At 44.6% G+C, this 21470-nt stretch overlaps 1 protein-coding gene across 1 annotated transcript in view; it reads right to left on the minus strand.

The window, feature by feature from the left end:
• Positions 1-21470, minus strand: part of GTF2IRD1 (GTF2I repeat domain containing 1) — a 71215-nt gene that overhangs the window by 7844 nt on the left and 41901 nt on the right. Inside the window, exons 16-24 of the mRNA XM_042442563.1 lie at positions 21344-21465; positions 20662-20710; positions 20020-20087; positions 11147-11330; positions 9316-9374; positions 8819-8881; positions 6856-6939; positions 6323-6506; positions 4692-4720 (exon numbers count right to left, since the gene is read on the minus strand). Of these exons, the coding sequence (XP_042298497.1) occupies positions 4692-4720; positions 6323-6506; positions 6856-6939; positions 8819-8881; positions 9316-9374; positions 11147-11330; positions 20020-20087; positions 20662-20710; positions 21344-21465 (842 nt within the window). The remainder of the gene's footprint in view (positions 1-4691; positions 4721-6322; positions 6507-6855; positions 6940-8818; positions 8882-9315; positions 9375-11146; positions 11331-20019; positions 20088-20661; positions 20711-21343; positions 21466-21470) is intronic.

Raw genomic sequence — 21470 nt, forward strand, 5'->3', positions numbered from 1 at the left:
CTGGCTCCCTCCTCAATACGACACCCCTTCATATCACCTCTTAACCTTCTCTTCTCCCGACTAAACATACCCAGCCCCCTAAGTCTTTCCTCATAAGGCATGGTTTCCAGACCCTTCACCATTTTGGTGGCCCTCCTCTGGACATACTCCATCTTGTCAACATCCATTTTGAATGGTGGTACCCAGAACTTGTTAACATCAACATGGATGGAGGGGCTGAGAACTTTGTGGACCTTTAAGGCTCACATTTTGGGGTCACAAAGGTGGCATGGGGTCCGCAGACCATACTTTGCCCATGCCTGATTTAAAGTGTTGGAACATCAGACTCTGGGGTGAATTTGGCCCTTCTAGGGCTCCTGATCTCTACCATGCCTTTTCCATATTAACATGATCTAGTGTGTTCCTTGCTTTAGCACAAGACTCTCTCCATTCAAAGAGTCTGGGGCACCTCTCATAATTCTTAGATACTGGCATCACGGGCTATCCATTAAAATGTGTTGGTATTTTGGGGCCTTGGATCAATTTTACCTTTCTGCCTTTGGCCCCATCCAGCACTCAAACGTAGCCCCCCAAAACTTGTTTGAATTTGTTTTTTGGGTTGAAAGAGGATCTTTACCTGGTTTTAAGCTTCTTGTACACTGCATGCAGAGCGTATGATCCGCCAAGTTCATGGTAACCCAAGGCCCTGATAAATCTATTCATGATCGTGCTTCAAATCCCCCATCATCCACAAAGCAGAGCCACCAGGCAAGGAACCCTGGTCCAGTCACCGTTTCTCTGCCTGATCTACCTCCCAGAGCTGTTATAAGGATAAGCGGAAGAACCAGCAATCCACTTTTAAGGGGAAAGCAGAATATAAATAGGGGGTTATGAACCTGTGGACCTAGAGATGTTTTGGGACTCCCAGGAGCCATCAGTCGTAGCCATAAGGGCCAAACACTGGGGATGATGGAAGCTGTAGTTCAGAAACATGAGAAGGACAACAGGTTTCCCCACCCCGGTACAAAGGTATAAAATACAGTGAACCGTGCCGCTGGAAAGTACAAAAGAGAGAGAGAGAGAATTACGTGTCTCCCTGCAAGTAATTCCTTTGGGAGTTGCTACATCACAGTTGTTATTGCCATGTTCACTGTTGTCAATGTCGTTGCTTAACTACACCAAACGTTTCTTGTCTGCTACCATCTATAGCACATCCTCTGAGCAACATACCGTTCAAAGCAGCGTAAGCTTTTTCCAAGGTGGATATCCGTCTAGGGGCTACAGCGGTCATTGAGGAAAGAAAAGAGAGAAGTGTGAGTAAGTGAGTGAGGTTAATCCTTTACACAAATACCCCACCCAAAAGCAGTAGAAAACCAGGGCACAACGTTGTGACCAACAGATGCACACTCTCACCCATAAGTACTCAGCCAGAGATAAGCGATAAAGCTGGAGAGTAACTCATTTCTTCTTCTCATGATTATATTTATTGGGTGGTAGAGGTATCCCTGACTCACAGCATGCAGGTCAGTTGCTTCCATGCCATTACTTTTCTGACCAGGCACATGTTTTATAAGATGATCATAGTCATAGCTTGGAAAGGTTACACTTTCAGACTGCCAACTCCAAGTATGCCCAACCAGTATGGCCACTGACGGTTGTACTGCCAACTCCAAGTATGCCCAACCTGCATGGCCACTGACGGTTGTACTGCCAACTCCAAGTATGCCCAACCAGTATGGCCACTGATAGTTGTGGCTAGTTTGGTGAAAGAGGTCCCAATGTGCAATCCAACAGCAACTTTTCCAGACTGTGGACATAGTTCAGTTGGGGGAGCATCTGGTTAGCATCCAGAAAGTCCTAGGTTTGATCCTCGGCATTTCCATGTAGGGCTGAGAAAGATGCTCGTCTGAAACCCTGTGGAAACGTTGCCAGGTAATTGTGGGAATCCTTTATGGGTCAAGGGTGGGAACTGAACATCCCTTGTCCCTTGGATGGCCATCTGTCAGGGATGCTTTGATTGAGAGTTCCTGCATGGCAGGGAGTTGGACTGGGTGGCCCTTGTGGTCTCTTCTAGCTCTATGATTCTATGTCCTTCAGTGTAACCTGACAAGACCCTTTGTTCATGCACAGGCGTCTTGGATGCTCCAGAGTCCCAGCCTATGACCATCAAACTTCCAGAAATGTCCTGGTTGGGCCAATCTCTTAATGTTACTCTCCTCTTTAAATTGTTATTATAACCACAATAGAAAACAACAAAGAAACACCATCATAGGCCTGACAAGATGTCTTCAGAGGTGTGCTATCTTCCTGGGGCAAAAACCTGCAATGTAACGGAGAGGCTGACGAAGTTCATCAAGTCCATTCATGTGGGAACCAATGACACTGTAAGGAATGGCCTATAGAGTATCACAAGGGATTATAAATCTCTGAGTAGGAAGCTGAAGAACCTGGATACACAGGTTGTCATGTCACGGGTCTCACAGTTGTAGGAAGGGAGAGGAGAAAAAGAATGGAGGTGAATAACTGGTTCTGCACATGGTGCCACTGGAAACCATGTGGCTTCGTGGACCATGATGTCCAGTTTCATAAAGACGGACTTCTGGCAAGGGATGGGTTGCATCTCAGAGCAGTGGGCAGGGATGCTTTTGCTAAGAGGCTCACAAACCTGATCAGGAGGGCTTTAAACTGAGTTATGTGCGGAGCGAGACAGTATTCTTGAGGGCCAGGAGTGCATCAAGTGCTGCAAAAGAATAGCCCAAATGTTATAGAGAGACTAAGAACCCAACTGTGGGAAGGGGGAAAAACCCTTAATATGAAGCTCAGTTTAAAGAGAACAGCCCATGGTGTTAGATGTCTCTATGCTAATGTGCAGAGCATGGAAAATAAAGAAGATGAACTGTTAAGACAGTAAAGCAAATATGATATAACAGGCATCACTGAAACCTGGTGGGATGAGTCTCATGGTTGGAATGTAGTAAGAGAGGGGTATAATCTATTCCAGAGACACAGGAGGAGAGGAGGAGTAGCATTATATGCTAGGGATATTTACACTTGTGGGGGGGGGGGGGGGGGGGAAATCCATGATTCAAATCCTGGAAACCATGTTGAGAGCATCTGGGTAAAAATTATGGGGGAGAGAAACAACAGGGATGTCATTGTTGGGCAGTGGTTCTCAACCTTTGGGCCTCCAGAAGTTTTGGACTTCAATTCCCAGAAGTCCCAGTCAGTGTGCTCATTGTTCGGGAATTCTGGGAGTTGAAGTCTCATAAATCTAGAGGACCAAAAGTTGAGAACCACTGTTGTAGGGGTATATTACAGACCTCCAAGTCAGACCGGGGACTTGGATGATACCTTCCTGGAACTGATGGCCACACATTCAGAAAGGGGAGAAGTAGTAGTAAAGGAGGATTTCTCTAAGCTCTGCTCTGGAGGGGCCAGAGCTGAGTCTAAATACAGATTTCGCAGCAGTGAGGCCAAAAGGTTGTACTTTTGTCACTTTATTTCACATGGGTGCCAACTGAAGTACTGTCCGCTGACTCTATGGGCCAATTCCTGCCTCTCAGAATTGGCACCTCACTTGGGCAGCTGTGCTTTGCTCTTGAGGAAGCCCATTGAGCTCCTGTGTCCTCGGATCTTGACCTCAGTTTTCCTCTATCCATGCATTGTAGCTGTTTGCTAGCTGTTCAGGAACTTGGCCGTTGCCTATTTTGGGCTGCACAACTGCGCATGGAAAACAGAAAGTTAGAAAATCTCCATTAACTGGAATATGCACACGGTGATCATGAGTATAGAACTGATGTGGCTTTGTAAATTTATGTCTATTTGCTAAACTTTATATTTTGTGATTTTAGATTGTACGCCATGGGCAAGTTTTATGTTGTTCTGATGTAAAGCGCCGTGCAAAACCTATGGCACTATATAAACAAACACTCATAATAATAATAATAATAATACACTACATAACTAGATATAACACAATAACAAACCAGCCACCAGGCCATTTAATCCTAAGGCGCTCCCTTGCACATGGTTTCTGTGTAAATCTACAGCGCTATATCAATAGATAATAGTAATAATAATAATAATAATAATAATAATATGCTTTAATATAATATAATATAATATGCTATAAGCATAATAATAATAATGGTTTGTTATTGTGTTATATCTAGTTCTGTATTTTATTAGTACAAAGCACATCCGTTTTATACTCATAATCGCAGCACGTACATTCCAATTAAGGAGACTTTTTTACTTTCATTTTTAACATTTAAAGTGCCAGCTTTGTTTCAACTGGATATTCTTTGCATATAAAAGCAGGTTTAAAAGACCTATCTGGTTTCACAAATGCAATGGGAATCTGTCATGTGTGTGCGAGAGAGTGAGAGAGAGAGAGCAAGAGATGGAGAGAGATCTTTCAAGACGGGTTTGTAATTCATAGTACAGATCCAAAAGTGTGTGCCAACTTCTAGAACTGGCATCAACCTCATTAGCTAGAAATACCCCCAAAGAACCAACCTGGCAACGTTTCCCTGGTTTAGGGACGCAAGCATGCCGCTAAGGCTCATATCACAAGACAGTTGGGAGAATATCTTAGAAATCAGTTCAGTAGTGCTGCTCTTCATGTTCTTCAAACAGTCAGCAGAACGTCATCATCATTTATCATTCCCAAAATATATTCAGCAGGTTTTTGCCAAGGCATGGGCACTTACCAGGTTTAGGAATGAGTCCTTGGAAAGGTCTGCAAAAGAAAAAGAAAAATGGAATTGTTCATGGAAGAAAGGCAGAATATGGGACAGACCCAGTGAGCAGCTTCGGCAAGTATTGGTAAGGCTCAGGGCTGCACAACCACAAAGATATAGTCAGACTCTGGGCTAAGAGACTGGATTGTCTGTAGATTACTCAGGACAGCCACCATGGCAAAGTGGTTTGAGTGCTGGACTAGGACTCCAGAAGATCAGTCTCTGAAATGTTCCTCAGCCACTGAAACCACCTTGGGCAAGGTGCCTCTCTCAGTGCCAACCTTCCCCCCGAATAAATCTTGCCAAGAAAATCTGGCAATAGGTTTGCCATGTCAGAGTAAAACGGAAGGCAGGTAACAAAAATGGATGTTGGAATCTGGGATGTTATTGGACACTGGCCCCGTCCGAGTCAGTCTTTGAGCTAAACAAGACATGACACTGATTGCATGGCAGGGGGTTGGACTGGATGGCCCTCTACAATTCTATGGCCTGTTCCAGACTGCCCAAATAAAGCTGCTTCGGGTCTCTTTGGAGGTATGCTGTTTAAATGATGCCTGGGTCCTAAGAATCCGGAAGCTGCACCAAAGCCACACTCCATTCCTAAGCACTGGAGGGCAGCTTTGGTGCCGCTTCCGGATTCTTAGGGTGCATGCATCATTTAAATAGCATACCTCCAAAGAGACCCCAAGCAGCTTTATTTTGGCAGTCTGTAACAGGCTTGTGTTTGAAGTAAAATAATTATTGTGCATGTTTAGACATGTAAGTAGTTGCTATGAGGGTATGAAGGAAGCAGGAATCAGACTGTGGTACATTGGGAATAAACTTTAACTGTTTTCACCTTGCTGTAGTCCCACCCAATAATAACAAAAATCTTCTTCCTAAAGAAGCTATGAATCCTCCATTGCTTCCTATGAAGACCTCACTTCTCATACAAATAGTAGCTTTCTAATATATGTTGGGGGTGCATTGATTGTGAGTTCCTGCACAGCAAGGGAGTAGAATTGGATGACCCTTGAGGTCTATTCCAACTCTACGATTCTATGCGCGTCCCTTCCAACGCTATGGTTCAATGATTCTGTGTGTATGTGTGCTGGGGGCAGTTTACGCTTTTCATTATGGGCTGTAGTGATGGTGAAAAGAGTGAACCTACACTCCTTCCCTCTTGCAAGAATCGTAAGACTGAAACACAGTGCCTCGGCTTGCTTTCCCCCTCTTCCTTCCTAGCTTTCTCTTTGTGTCTCATTCTTTTTCAGTCCGTTCATTCTCAATGGTTCCCACAGCCCTGTAAACCTTACTTAACTGCTATCAGCTGTTTGGAAAAAGAGTAAAGCTAGAATAACAGAAATACTAAACAAAAGGGGGAAACCCAATTCGAGTCCCAACTAGAATCAATGGGAAATTGAGCGGCAACTAGGAATCAATGAAAATCGGGGTGGAGGAAGCCTGTCCTGCAAGCCATGCGCAGCTCCAACCTCTCCAAAGCCTCCAGGGTGGGAAGGTTAAATCAGCTTGAAGGCATCCAGGAATAAGAGGGCTGGATGATACAAACAGGGGAGCACACACAAAACCACAACCTGCCAAGCATCCCTGAGGAGAAATACCTTGTTACCGTGAACTTGATCTTGTCTGCCACAGCTAGTATCCTCTCTAGATTCTGGGAGCCGAAGGTGCAAGGTTTCCGAAACGGGATTCCCGGAGGCAGCCCTTCTATGATGACTGATCCTGGGTTGCTTTTGATGCGTTTGTATGGCACTTGGACCGGGTATTTGATGCCCAAAGCCTCGCCTGGAAAACACAATGCAATGGTTAGCATACTGGGTTTGGATACGGGTGTCCCAGGTTCATTTCCACAAAGGTTGCAAAGTGGCTCAGAGTATAGCAGGGTTTACTAAAGTTACTTTGCAGTGGTGGAAACTCTCTTAACAGTGGAATAGACTGTCTTGGACTCTCCATCTTTGGAAGTCTTTAAACAGAGATTGGATGGCCATCTGTTGGTACTGCTTTAGCTGTATGGAAGAGGTAGGGATTGGACTAGGTATAGTGCCCTCCAGCTGTAAGATTGTATGACAGTCGGTGCTTTTTTGAGAATGGTAACTGAAAAATGCATCTTTCTCAAGCTTTGCACAATACTCACCATACTTCTTATTGAATAGGTCTTGAACCTGTTCCCTTAGTGTGTTTGCAATATCTATTCTTGAAAGGCGAGTGTCATAATTTTCTAAAGATGAAGAGGAGAAAGAGACTGCATTATAGAATCCATCCTATTACATTTTCGGGAAAATAATGGCATCCAGCCACTTAAAAGCTGCCGTCCTCTTTGATGGCAAGAGGGAAAAACCAGGCTATCAATTCATAGAATAGATTCATAGAATCATAGAGTTGGAAGAGACCACTGATAAGACCAGAATTGACATATTCTGGTCTTATCAGTGAACTCAGCACTCTCGAAGCGGTTTACAATCTGTAAGCCAATTGCCTCCAACAAGATGGGGACTCATTTTACTGACCTACGAAAGGATGGAAGGCTGAGTCAACCTTAGAGCCCTGGGATTGAACTCACAACCTTGTGTCTGCAGTACTAGCATTTAATCACTGCACCAACTGTATCCCCGAGGATAGATAAACACAAAAGGTATTTAGCAGTGCAAAGATGTCCCTTTTCCTAGAGGGACTAGGTATTACATCTTCTTCCCTGAGTTCCCAGTACCTTCTCAGACCTTTCCCATTCTGTCTTTCCGTTACCTCCGTAGCCTCGTCTCACCCTCCACCATTTCCCCTTTGTCTTCAAATAACATTCCCTCGCAGGCCTTATCTGCTCCCCAGGGCATTGGGCATGCCCCTGGCTATGGCACATCAACTCAATTTCTCACTTTCACCATTCTTTTCTCCTCCCAGTCCTTCTGGAACTTCTTCCACTTCGTTGTGTGGTTGGGCATGCCTCCTCCTTTCATATGTCCAGGGACTTGAGGGTCCTCTCCCTTCCTTCGGCCACTGTCGCTTCGTCCCTTTGCCCTGTAACCCAGCCGCCTTTCCTTTCTTTGTGAAGTCGAAGGCTTCCAGGGCCAGCATCCATAGTTATTTGTGGGTTTTTAGGGCTATGTGGCCATGTTCTAGAAGAGTTTATTCCTGACGTTTCGCCAGCACCTGTCGCTGGCATCATCAGAGAATTCAAAGATGCCAGCCACAGATGCTGGTGAAACGTCAGGAATAAATTCTTCTAGAATGTGGCCACATAGCCCGAAAGAGCCACAAAAACTTGCCTTTCTTTTCTTGTACCCCCATCTCTCCTGTGTCTCTAGTCTTCCAGCTCTCCCCTGTGCTTCTGACCACTGACCCTCTTTCTTCCTCAGGTCCCCCCCAAACTTCCTCTTGTCCGTCTACCTGGTTCTCCAGTTGTCGGTCCTTCCCTATTGTCCTACAACACTTGATATTCGCTGGCATCTCACCCTACTTAGCTTCCATGGTTAGAGAAGCCCCTTCCTTGGGTCTCTCCATCCATCTGCCTCTCAGCTTCTCTCTATCCTATCTGCCTCCCCCTCCTGGTGTTTCTCTCCCTCTTTTAACTTTCCTGCCTTCTCCCAAAGCTCTAGCCCAGTGATGGCGAACCTATGGCACGCGTGCCAGAGGTGGCACTCAGAGCCCTCTCTGTGGGCACATGTGCCGTCACCCCAGCACAGAGTTTGCCAGAGTTTGTAATTAGAAAGGCAGAGGGACATGGCACTTTGCAATAAATAAGCGGGTTTTGGGTTACAGTTTGGGCACTCGGCCTCTAAAAGGTTCACCATCACTGCTCTAGCCCTTGCTCTTAGGTCTGCCTGCACCACCTTCCCCAGTGCAGTTTCTGGCCATGCTGGAGAGTCACCAGCATCCTTCACTGGTCTGTTGCCATTTGTGGCATCCTTGCAAGTCAGGGTTTGTGTACTGGGTGGAACGGGACACCCCAACCCAGCTTTGAGTTTGTCACACAGGATTACTGGGCCAATTTATCCAGAAAAACCAATAGAGAAATGCAGAACAAACATATTGTGTCAAATCATTCCAAAACTAGATGACATTGTGATGATGGTGGCCCTGGACCAGGCCATCTGAATTCTTACCTTGAAATCCTGGTCTTTTTACAGGTTCTTCCACAAGACGTTCACTGGAGTCTCTCTCATGAACTGGCAACACAAGAGATAGAGTCTTACTCATTTGTCTTCCTTTTTAATGTGTTTCCAGAATTGTTCAGACACTGTTTAAAGACGCGTCCGCTTTCGTTTATTTGTAACACAGCAATCGCATCTTTATTGCATTGTTTACTGCGGACATTCTGTTGCGACCTAATACTGAAGGTCTGGTTTTTCTCCAGCCATTATTCACTATCTTGCCAATGCTGAAGCTGCTAAAAATGTTCAGCTACGATATGAAAAGGAAATCAGGGTTGGGGCATAAAACGAATGTGTAAAAAGGAGCTTCTCTGTCAGGGGCTTTGGTAAATGAGGCATGTATGCACCTGCCAGGCATCTGATGAGTGAGTTCTGGTCCACAAAAGCTTATGCCATAATTAAAGCGTCAACCTCTGAAGTGCCACAAACGTCTCACTATTTTTCTTTACCTGTTACTCCTGAGCTGTCAGAAGCCGTCTCCTTCACTCCTTCTGCGAGAAGTTCTGGTCTGAAAAATAGTCATCAGCATAAAAATGGGAAAACGTATGCTAAGGCAGATCAATGATTCATTTAGGTCTGTATCATTTTCATGGACTGGCAGCAGATCACCAACATTTCAGACACTTGCATTTCCCAGCCCTGCCTGGAGATGCCAAAGATTAAGGCTGGGACGTTTATAATTTTATTAATCTCACGCAGGGTTGGTTCTTTTAAACAGAGGCTGGATGGCCATCTGTCGGAAGTGCTTTGATTGTGAGTTTCTGCGTGGCAAAATTGGGTTGGACTGGATGGCCCTTGGGATCTCTTCCAACTCTATGATTATGTAATCCATTCTATAACTGCAAATCCCAAGACTAGGAACTTTTGTAAGTGAAGGACACACATAACCTACAAACCAAGTTATGCCCATTCCCACGAAAAAGGAGAGCCGTATGTGATCAGACCATTGATCCATCTAGCTCAGTACTGTCCATAATGATTGGTAGTGGCTATCTAGGCTTCCAATGAGACCTTTCGAACCAGAGCAAGAGATGCTGGGGACTGGACCTTCCAAAATAAACTGCAGAACTCTTTCTGGCTAATAAACCAAGGCATCTAGAACAGTGATGGTGAACCTTTTAGAGGCCAAGTGCCCAAACTGCAACCCAAAACCCACTTATTTATTGCAAAGTGCCATGTCCCTCTGGCTTTCTAGTAACAAACCCTGGCAAAGTCTGTGCTGGGGTGGTGACACATGTGCCCACAGAGAGGGCTCTGAGTGCCACCTCTGACACGCGTGCCATAGGTTCGCCATCACTGATCTAGAATATTGCTTGTAACATTCAACATTCTGCAATGGGGGGGAAACACACATTTAGGTCTCTTCCTACTCTACGATTCTATGACTCCATAATGTATTTAGAAAAACGGAATGACTTGAGATGCAGGGAAGTGGAATCTTTTTAGAGCGTTCAAGAAGGCATTAGTGAGGCTTTGTTTATGTTAGAAGATCTGGTTGCTAAAGTCTTCTTTGAACTGAATAAGGTTTCTGGCCTCTTCTTTTAACTATCCTGTTTCTCCAAAAAATAAGACATACCCATAAAATAAGCCGTAGCAGGATTCCTAAGCATTTGCGCAATATAAGCCATACCCCGAAAATAAGACATAGGCGCAGAAGAGAAAGGAGCGGAAAGATTGGGGCCAATGGTCCTAATGGAAACGGAGTTGCGAGAGATTCAGGATGGAATTCCGGGTTTGGAGACTTATGACGATGTTCCCGAAGAAGACGACTTAACTATATTTGAATAAATGTAGAGTGCTGTGCCGTACTTAATAAAAATAAGACATCCCCTGTAAATAAGCCATAGTGTGTCTTCTTGAAATATATATATATATGACAGTGTCTTGTTTTCAGGGAAAGACGGTATTTATTTGAAAGCCTCCTATTGTGGGTAGCCTTCAGATGTTGTTGCCCTACAACGTCCATCTGTTATGCCTAGCATAACAGGAATTGTGGGAGTCATCATCCAAAAACATCTGAATGGCCACAGCTGCCCAGCCCTGTTTTAAATGGTAATCTTACATTACAAGATTTCAATTGCTGGAGGGGCTTGAAATGGAGTTTTCTATGCTGTAGTGTCTTTATATTACTGTACATGTGAGAGTTTCAGAGCATCAGAGGTGGGACAGTGATGCCAGGGTAGTAAGGTGGGCTCCTGATCCCCCCTGACTACATATATCAAGGATAAAGAAGATTGACTAAGCCAGAGCGAGAAGCAAAGTTGGTGGTTTCGACCTTACCTCTTGATGACAAACCGGATGCTGCTGCTTGCCTGGAGAATCTTTTTTAGCTTTGCAATCCCAAAGCAGTTTGGCCGCCGAAGTAAGATGCCGTCTGGCAAGCCTACGACAAAGAGGTCTTCTGGATACATCAAGAATTTGGAATACGGGACTTTGACCGGCTCAGAAATTCCTATGGCTTTAGCTGCAAAAGCAAGCACACAACGTCAGCAAGGACATTCCACATGACCCATCGATTATCAGATATCGATGTACAACCAGAAGTCTTGTGGCCCTTTCTCACCACAAAAAATATAATAATAATATAATATGCTTTTAATATAATAAGAATATAAGATTTGTTGCTTATAAGGCATAATAATAATAATGGTTTGTTATGTGTGTTATATCTAGTTCTGTATTTTATTAGACAAAGCACATACCGTTTTATATACTCATAACGCAGCACCGTACATCCAATTAATGAGACTTTTTACTTTCATTTTAACATAAAGTGCCAGCTTGTTTCACAACTATTTCCTGATCCTTTGCATATAAAAGCAGGTTTAAAACCAACCTGTTTTCACAAATGCAATGGGAATCGTCATGTGTGTGCGAGAGAGTGAAGAAGAGAGCAAGAGATGGAAGAAGAGATCTTTCAGACGGTTTGATTCATAGTCAGAGCCAAAAGTTGTGCCTCCTAGAACTGGCATCAACCCATCATTAGAAGAAAACCCCAAGAACCAACCTGGCAACGTTTCCCTGTTTCAGGACGCAAGCAGGCCGCTAAGGCTCATATCACAAGACAGTTGGAAATATCTTAGAAATCATTCAGTAGTCTGCTCTTCATTTTCTTTCAAACAGTCACAGAACATCAGCATCATTTATCATTCCCAAAAATATCACAGCGGTTTTTGCCAAGGCATGGGCACTTACAGGTTTAGGAATGAGTCCTTGAAAAGTTCTGCAAAAGAAAAAGAACAGGAATTGTTTCTGGAACAAAGGCAGAATATGGGACTTCTGCAGTATTGGTAAAGCTCAGGGCTGCACAACCACAAAGATATAGTCAGACTCTGGGCTAGAGAACTGGATTGTCGTTACATTACTCAGACAGCCACCATGCAAAGTGTTTTTGAGTGCTGGACTAGGACTCCAGAATATCATCGCTCTGAAATGTCCTCAGCCACTGAAACCACCTTGGGCAAGTGCCTCTCTCGTGCCAACCTTCCCCCCCCCCGAATAAATCTTGCCAAGAAAATCTGGCATAGTTTCCACGTCAGTAAAATTGAAGGCAGTATCAAAGATGGATGTTGGAATCTGGATGTTATTAACTGCCCATCCGAGTCAGTCTTTAGCTAAAACAAGACATGACACCATTGCATGGCAGGGTTGGACTGGATCCCTCTACAATCTATTGCCTGTTCCAGACTGCCCAAATAAACTGCTTCGTCTCTTTGGGTATGCTAGTTTAAATGATGCATGGGTCCATAAATCCGGAAGTCGCGCCAAAGCCACAACTCCATTCCTAAGCACTGAAGCAGCTTGGTCCGCTTCGGCTTCTTAGATGCAGCCATCATTTAAACAGCATACCTCCAAAGAACCCAAGCGACTTTATTTTGACATCTGGAACGGCTTATGTTTGAAGTAAAATAATTACTGTGCATGTTTAGACAGTAAGTAGTTGCTATGAGGGTATGAAGAAGACAGGAATCAGACTGTGGTACATTGGGAATAAACTTTAACTGTTTTCACCTTGCTGTAGTCCCACCCAATAATAACAAAAATCTTCTTCCTAAAGAAGCTATGAATCCTCCATTGCTTCCTATGAAGACCTCACTTCTCATAAACAATAGTAGCTTCTAATATATGTTGGGGGTGCATTGATTGTGAGTTCCTGCACAGCAAGGAGTAGAATTGGATGACCCTTGAGGTCTATTCCAACCTACGATTCTATGCGCGTCCCTTCCAACGCTATGGTCAATGATCTTGTGTGATGTGTGCTGGGGGCAGTTTACGCTTTTCATTATGGGCTGTAGTGATGGTGAAAAGAGTGAACCTACACTCCTTCCCTCTTGCAAAATCGCTAAGACTGAAAACACAGTGCCTCGCTTGCTTTCCCCCCTCTCCTTCCTAGCTTTCTCTTTGTGTCTCTTCTTTTTCAGTCCGTTCATTTCCAATGGTTCCCACAGCCCTGTAAACCTTACTTAACTGCTATCAGCTGTTTGGAAAAAGAGTAAAGCTAGAATAACAAATACTAAACAAGGGGGAAACCAATTCGAGTCCCAACTAGATCAATGGGAAATTGAGCCGCAACTAGGAATCAATGAAAATCGGGGTGGAGGAAGCTGTCCCCTGCAAGCCAGGCCAGCTCCAACCTCTCCAAAGCCTCCAGGGTGGGAAGTTTAAATCAGCTTGAAGGCATCCAGGAATAAAGGCTGGATGATACAAACAGGGGAAAGCCACACAAACCACAACCTACAGCATCCCTGAGGAGAAATACCTTGTTACCGTGAACTTGATCTTGTCTGCCACAGCTATCCTCTCTAGATTCTGGGAGCCAAGGTGCAAGGTTTCCGAAACGGGATTCCCGGAGGCAGCCCTTCTATGATGACTGGATCCTGGGTTGCTTTTGATGCGTTTGTATGGCACTTGGACCGGTATTTGATGCCCAAAGCCTCGCCTGGAAAACACAATGCAATGGTTAGCATACTGGGTTTGGATACGGGTGTCCCAGTTCATTTCCACAAAGGTTGCAAAGTGGCTCAGAGTATAGCAGGGTTTACTAAAGTTACTTTGCAGTGGTGGAAACTCTCTAACAGTGGAATAGACTGTCTTGGACTCTCCATCTTGGAAGTCTTTAAACAGAGATTGGATGGCCATCTGTTGGTACTGCTTTAGCTGATGGAAGAGGTAGGGATGTGGACTAGGTATAGTGCCCTCCAGCTGTAAGATTGTATGACATCGGTGCTTTTTGAGAATGGTAACTGAAAAATGCATCTTTCCCAAGCTTCGCACAATACTCCCACCATACTTCTTATTGAATAGGTCTTGAACCTGTTCCCTTAGTGTGTTTGCAATACTATTCTTGAAAGGCGAGTGTCAAATTTTCTAAAGAGGAAGGAAAAAAGAGACTGCATTATAGAATCCATCCTATTACATTTTCGGGAAAATAATGGCATCCAGCCACTTAAAACGCCTGCCGTCCCTTGATGGCAAAGAGGGAAAAACCAGGCATATTCAATGTGAACATATTCATGGTCTTATATCATGAACTCAGCACTCTCGAAGCGGTTTACAATCTGTAACAATTCCTCCAACAAGATGGGGACTCATTTTACTGACCTAGAAAGGATGGAAGGCTGAGTCAACCTTAGAGCCCTGGGATTGAACTCACAACCTTGTGTCTGCAGTACTGAGCATTTAACCACTGCCCCAACCGCATCCCCGAGGATAGATAAACACAAAAGGTATTAGCAGTGCAAAGATGTCCCTTTCCTAAGAGACTAGTATTACATCTTCTCCCTGAGTTCCCAGTACCTTCTCAGACCTTTCCCATTCTGTCTTTTCGTTAACCTCCGTAGCCTCGTCTCACCCTCCCCATTTCCCCTTTTCAAATAACATTCCCTCGCAGGCCTTATCTGCTCCCCAGGGCATGGGGCATGCCACCTGGCTATGGCACATCAACTCAATTTCTCACTTTCAACCATTCTTTTCTCCTCCAGTCCTCTGGAACTTCTTCCCACTTCGTTGTGTGGTTGGGCATCTCCTCTTTCATATCCAGGGACTTGAGGGTCCTCCCCTTCCTTCGGCCACTGTCGCTTCGTCCCTTTGCCCTGTAACCCAGCCGCCTTTCCTTTCGTTGGAAGTCGAAGGCTTCCAGGGCCAGCATCCATAGTTATTTGTGGGTTTTTTAGGCTATGTGGCCATGTTCCTAGAAAGTTTTATCCTGACGTTTCACCAGCACCTGTCGCTGGCATCATCAGAGAATTCAAAGATGCCAGCCACAGATGCTGGTGAACGTCAGGAATAAATTCTTCTAGAATGTGGCCACATAGCCGAAAGCCACAAAACTTGCCTTTCTTTCTGTACCCCCATCTCTCCTGTGTCTCTAGTCTCCAGCTCTCCCCCGTGCTTCTGACCACTGACCTCTTTCTTCCAGGTCCCCCCCCAACTTCCTCTTGTCCGTCTACCTGGTCTCCAGTTGTCGGTCCTTCCCTATTGTCCTACAACACTTGATATTCGCTGGCATCTCACCCTACTAGCTTCCATGGTTAGAGAAGCCCCTTCCTGGGTCTCTCCATCCATCTGCCTCCAGCTCTCTCTATCCTATCTGCCTCCCCCCTCTGGTGTTCTCTCCCTCTTTAACTTTCCTGCCTCTCCCAAAGCTCTAGCCCCAGTGATGGCAACCTATGGCACCGTGCCAGAGGTGGCACTCAGAGCCCTCTCTGTGGGCACATGTGCCGTCACCACCAGCACAGAGTTTGTTATTAGAAAGCAGAGGGACATGGCACTTGCAATAAATAAGGGTTTTGGGTTACGTTTGGGCACTCGGCCTCTAAAAGTTCACCATCACTGCTCTCAGCCCTGCTCTTAGGTCTGCCTGCACCACCTTCCCCAGTGCAGTTCTGGCCATGCTGGAGAGTCACCAGCATCCTTCACTGGTCTGTTGCCATTTGTGGCATCCTTGCAAGTCAGGGTTTGTGTACTGGGTGGAACGGGACACCCCCAACCCAGCTTTGAGTTTGTCACACAGTATTACTGGGCCAATTTATCCAGAAAAACCAATAGAGAAATGCAGAACAAACATATTGTGTCAAATCATTCAAAACTAGATGACATTGTGATGATGGGGCCCCTGGACAGGCCATCTGAATTCTTACCTTGAAATCTGGTCTTTTTACAGGTTCTTCCCCACAAGACGTTCACTGAGTCTCTCTCATGAACTGGCAACACAAGAGATAGAGTCTTATCCCTTTGTCTCCTTTTTATGTGTTTCCAGAATTGTTCAGACACTGTTTAAAGACGCGCCTCTTTCGTTTTTTTGTAACACAGCAATCGCATCTTTATTGCATTGTTTACTGCGATATTCTGTTGGCAACCTAATACTGAAAGGCCTGTGTTTTTCTCCCAGCCATTATTCACTATCTTGCCAATGCTGAAGCTGCTAAAAATGTTCAGCTACCATAAAAAGGAAATCAGGGTTGGGGCATAAAACGAATGTGTAAAAAGGAGCTTCTCTGTCGGGGCTTTGGTAAATGAGGCATGTATGCACCTGCCAGGCATCTGATGAGTGAGTTCTGGTCCACAAAAGCTTATGCCATAATTAAAGCGTCAACCTCTGAATGCCCACAAACGTCTCACTATTTTTTCTTACCTGTTCTCCTGACTGTCAGAAGCCGTCTCCTTCACTCTTCTGCGAGAAGTTCTGGTCTGAAAAATAGTCATCAGCATAAAAATGGGAAAACGTATGCTAAGGCAAATCAATGATTCATTTAGGTCTGTATCATTTTCATGGACTGGCAGCAGATCACCAACATTTCAGACATTGCATTTCCCAGCCCTGCTGAGATGCCAAAGATTAAGGCTGGGACGTTTATATATTTATTAATCTCACGCAGGGTTGGTTCTTTTAAACAGAGGCTGGATGGCCATCTGTCGGAAGTGCTTTGATTGTGAGTTTCTGCGTGGCAAAATGGGGTTGGACTGGATGGCCCTTGGGATCTCTTCCAACTCTATGATTATGTAATCCATTCTATAACTGCAAATCCCAAGACTAGGAACTTTTGTAAGTGAAGGACACACATAACCTACAACCAAGTTATGCCCATTCCCACGAAAAAGGAGAGCCTATGTGATGACCATTATCCATCTAGCTCAGTACGGTCCTAATGATTGGTAGTGGCTATCTAGGCTTCCAATGAGACCTTTCGAACCAGAGCAAGAGATGCTGGGGACTGGACCTTCCAAAATAACTGCAGAACCTTTCGGGCTATAAACCAAGGCATCTAGAACAGTGATGGTGAACCTTTTAGGCCAAGTGCCCAAACTGCAACCCAAAACCCACTTATTTTATGCAAAGTGCCATGCCCCTGCTTTCTAGTAACAAACCCTGGCAAAGTCTGTGCTGGGTGATGGCAACATGTGCCCACAGAGAGGGCTCTGAGTGCCACCTCTGGACACGCGTGCCATAGGTTCGCCATCACTGATCAGAATATTGCTTGTAACATTCAACATTCTGCAATGGGGGGGAAACACACATTTAGGTCTCTTCCACCTACGATTCTATGACTCCATAATGTATTAGAAAAACGGAATGACTTGAGAGCAGGGAAGTGGAACTTTTTAGAGCTTCAAAGAAGGCATTAGTGAGGCTTTTTTTTTATGTTAGAAGATCTGGTTGCTAAAGTCTTCTTTGAACTGAATAAGTTTCTGGCTGTTCTTTTAACTATCCTGTTTTCTCTCTCCAAAAAATAAGACATACCCATAAATAAAGCCGTACGCAGGATTCCTAAGCATTTGCGCAATATAAGCCATACCCGAAATAAGACATGGGCAGAAGAGAAAGGAGCGGAAAGATTGGGGCCAATGGTCCCTAAGGAAACGGAGTTGCGAGAGATTCAGGAGGGAATTCCGGGTTTGGAAACTTATGACGATGTCCCGAAGAAGACGACTTAACATTATTTGAATAATGTAGAGTGCTGTGCCGTACTAAATAAAATAAGACATCCCCTGTAAATAAGCCATAGTGTGTCTTCTTGAAATATATATATATATATAACAGTGTCTTGTTTTCAGGGAAAGACGTATTATTGAAAGCCTCCTATTGGTGGTAGCCAGATGTTGTTGCTACAACGTCCATCTGTTATGCCTAGCATAACAGGAATTGTGGGAGTCATCATCCAAAACAATCTGAATGGCCACAGCTGCCCAGCCCTGTTTTAAAATGGTAACTTACATTACAAGATTTCAATTGCTGGAGGGGCTTGAAATGGCGTTTTCTATGCTGTAGTGTCTTTATATACTGTGAAGTTTCAGAGCATCAGAGGTGGGACAGGATGCCAGGGTAGTAAGGTGGGCTCCTGATCCCCCCCGACTACATATATCAAGGATAAAGAAGATTGACTAAGCCAGAGCGAGAAGCAAAGTTTGGTTTCGACCTTACCCTTGATGACAAACCGGATGCTGCTGCTTGCCTGGAAAATCTTTTTTAGCTTTGCAATCCCAAAGCAGTTTGGGCCGCCGAAGTAAGATGCCGTCTGGAAGCCACGACAAAGAGGTCTCTGGATACATCAAGAATTTGGAATAGGACTTTGACCGGCTCAGAATTCCTATGGCTTTAGCTGCAAAAGCAAGCACACAACGTCAGCAAGGACATTCCACATGACCTACGATTATCAGATATCGATGTACAACCAGAAGTCTTGTGGCCCTTTCTCACCACAACGTTATAGGGCTACGACTCTACTTTAATTGCTATGGCTGCATCCTATGGAATCCGGGGTTATGTTGGTGAGGAACTAGAGCCGCTGGCAGAGAATTCCAAGTTTGTTGTGCTTTGTGTGCCTTCAAGTCATTCAGACTTATGGCAACCCTAAGGTGAATCTATCAGGAGTTTTCTTGGCATGATTTTCAGAGAGGTTTGTCGTGGCCTCACCTGAGGCTGAGAGCATATGACTTGCCTTAGCTCCATGGAGAGCTTGAAATCGGACCCTGTGTCCTAGTCCGACACTCAAACCACTACACAACACTGGCTCTCATAAGATTCTAAGTACTCTCCTTAACCTATGTATCATAGGATGATGAAACCAGGTAGTGGTTGAATGTGGTCTAGAACTGAGAAAAAAGGGCTCAAACCCCCATACAGCTATGGAAACCCATTGGTGAATAAAGCTTGCCAACAAAACCCTGCGATAGGGCACTATAAGACAGCGCTACTTTTATATATATATATATATATATATTGATACATTCCATACATTCATTCACATTAATACTTACAAAACAACGAGCAATCAATACTATTATATCACAATATAGCACAATGTATCATAATAGGTTAGCTCAAATAGTTTACTGCAATCGATTATGTTTAACCATTTATATTTCTATCCAGGAAGCCTTCTTTGGCCTGTTACAGACCAAAATAAAGCTGCTTGGGGTCCTTTGGAGGTATGTCATTTAAATGATGCATGGGTCCTAAGAGTCCGGAGGTCTGCGCCAAAGCCACACTCCATTCCTAAGCACTGGAGGGCAGCTTGGTGCAGCTCTGGATTCTAGGATGCAGCATCACTTAACAGCATACCCCAAAGAGACCCGAAGCAGCTTTATTTTGGCAGTCTGAAACAGGCCTTTATTCCACATCTCCCCATATTATCCATCTTTCATCATCAGTATATTTATACAACTACTCGTTAGTTACTTGAAACCTACCCATTCCACTACCACCACTTCCACCACATTTGCCACCACCTGTCTCCTATTCTCCTATCCTTCTAGCCTCTCATTCCTGACTATTCCTACCTTCATCTCATCTATTGTTCTTCTTACTGTCTTCTTTTCTTATTACTACTATCCGACTTCTTCCTTTGCCCTCCTCTTATCTTCAAACACTTACTCTCACCTAAGAAAGGGCTTACTTGAAGTACACACAACAACACACAGAGTCTGAAGGACCTTTTAGGTCATGAAATCCAAGCCATTACTCTTGGATGATTTCCCACTACATCACCCCAAAACAAATGAAACTCCGACTCTTCTTAACTGTTCCCAGTGAAAGAACTCTACTTTGAACGGCTGGTGGAAACCTTAGAACAAGAAGCCCTAAAGGGATGGCAGAGGGAAGTAGGCAGGGAGGCCGAGTAGGGAATTCAAATATAAGAAGCCAAGTATCTCACCGTATCTTGCATTGAACAAAATTTCAACTTGTTTCCTCAGTTGACTTAAAACATCACCTATGCCATCTGGAAAAGAAAAGGACCAACACAGAGATATGTAAAATACGGGCCTGTTCCAGACTGCCAAAATAATGCTGCTTGGGGTCTTTTGGAGGTATGCTGTTAAATGATGCATGCGTCCTAAGAATCCAGAAGCGGCACCAAAGCTGCCCTCCACGCTTAGGAATGAGTGTGGTTTGGCGCAACCTCCGGACTCTTAGGACCCATGCGTCATTTAAAGAGCATACCTCCAAAGAGACCCCAAGAAGCTTTATTTTGCGGTCTGAACAGGCCACTATTGTTTTTTTAATTTTAAATAATTTATTAACATATTTTCACAGGGTAGCTTCTAACTAACAAGAACAATACAGAAAACAACACTTAAAAAGCCATGGAAGGTAAAAAATAGGTAAGCATGCAAACTTAAAACCTAATGGTTGTGGGCAGAGTCATGGCAAAGAGAGACCAAAAGTGTCCATGGTGTCGGCACATGGATTATTTTCTTTTAACAAACTGGTTGTCCCACCTTTATACTCACCCTGACACTGCTTAGGTATAAATCTTACGATGAAAACCACTTCAGAAAGCAGATACACTCACCTTTTGTTGTCCACCTGGTTCTCCCCGTTTGCAGGTTTTTGTTGGTCCTTTTCTCGGAAAGCAGAAAGAAAAGCCACCATTTAACAGGGCTAAAGTTCATAAAGCTTCTTTTAATCATATTCCCTGCTGCTAGAGGAAGCATTCTGTGTAAGTTTCAGGCTTCGTAAGAAACTCTAGATCGGTGGTTTTTCAAACTTTGGTCCTCCAGGGTGTTGTGACTCAACTCCCAGAAGGCTTACCCAGCTTGCCAACCATCAGGAATTCTGAAGCGGACATCCAAAAACATCGGAGGACAAAGTTTGGAACCACTGCTTAATGTCCAAATGGAGATATTTATTTTGCAACCCGTGAGAAACCAATGCACAGGATCCCCTCCCCTGCTCCCCGTTGTAAACATAGGGCAGTGAGGGTGAACCTTTACAGACCGAGTGCCCAAACTGCAACCCAGACACCCACTTATTTATTGCAAAGTGCCACGTCCATCTGGCTTTCATAAGAACCAAACTCTGTGCTAGGCCAACACAATGTGTGCCCACAGAGAGGGCTCTGAGTGCCACCTCTGGCACGCGTGCCACAGGTTCGCCATCACTGACATAGGGGTATCGAAAAGCCATGTCCAGTTAAAACGGTTTTAAAAGGAACAACCCTCTACAGAGAATCTGTTGTTTTCCTCCCAAAGGTTCACTATGCTGGGATTCTCTCAAGTGCAAAAGGCTTAAGCCTGTCCATCCAAGGGTCTCTCGCAGCTGGGCAGATGTGGCGTTTGAGAGGACCAAACCGCGGAGGAGTGACCAATCACCTGCCAGCCTGTG

The sequence above is a fragment of the Sceloporus undulatus genome, chromosome 11 (assembly GCF_019175285.1).
Source record: "Sceloporus undulatus isolate JIND9_A2432 ecotype Alabama chromosome 11, SceUnd_v1.1, whole genome shotgun sequence".
Lineage (NCBI taxonomy): Eukaryota > Metazoa > Chordata > Lepidosauria > Squamata > Phrynosomatidae > Sceloporus > Sceloporus undulatus.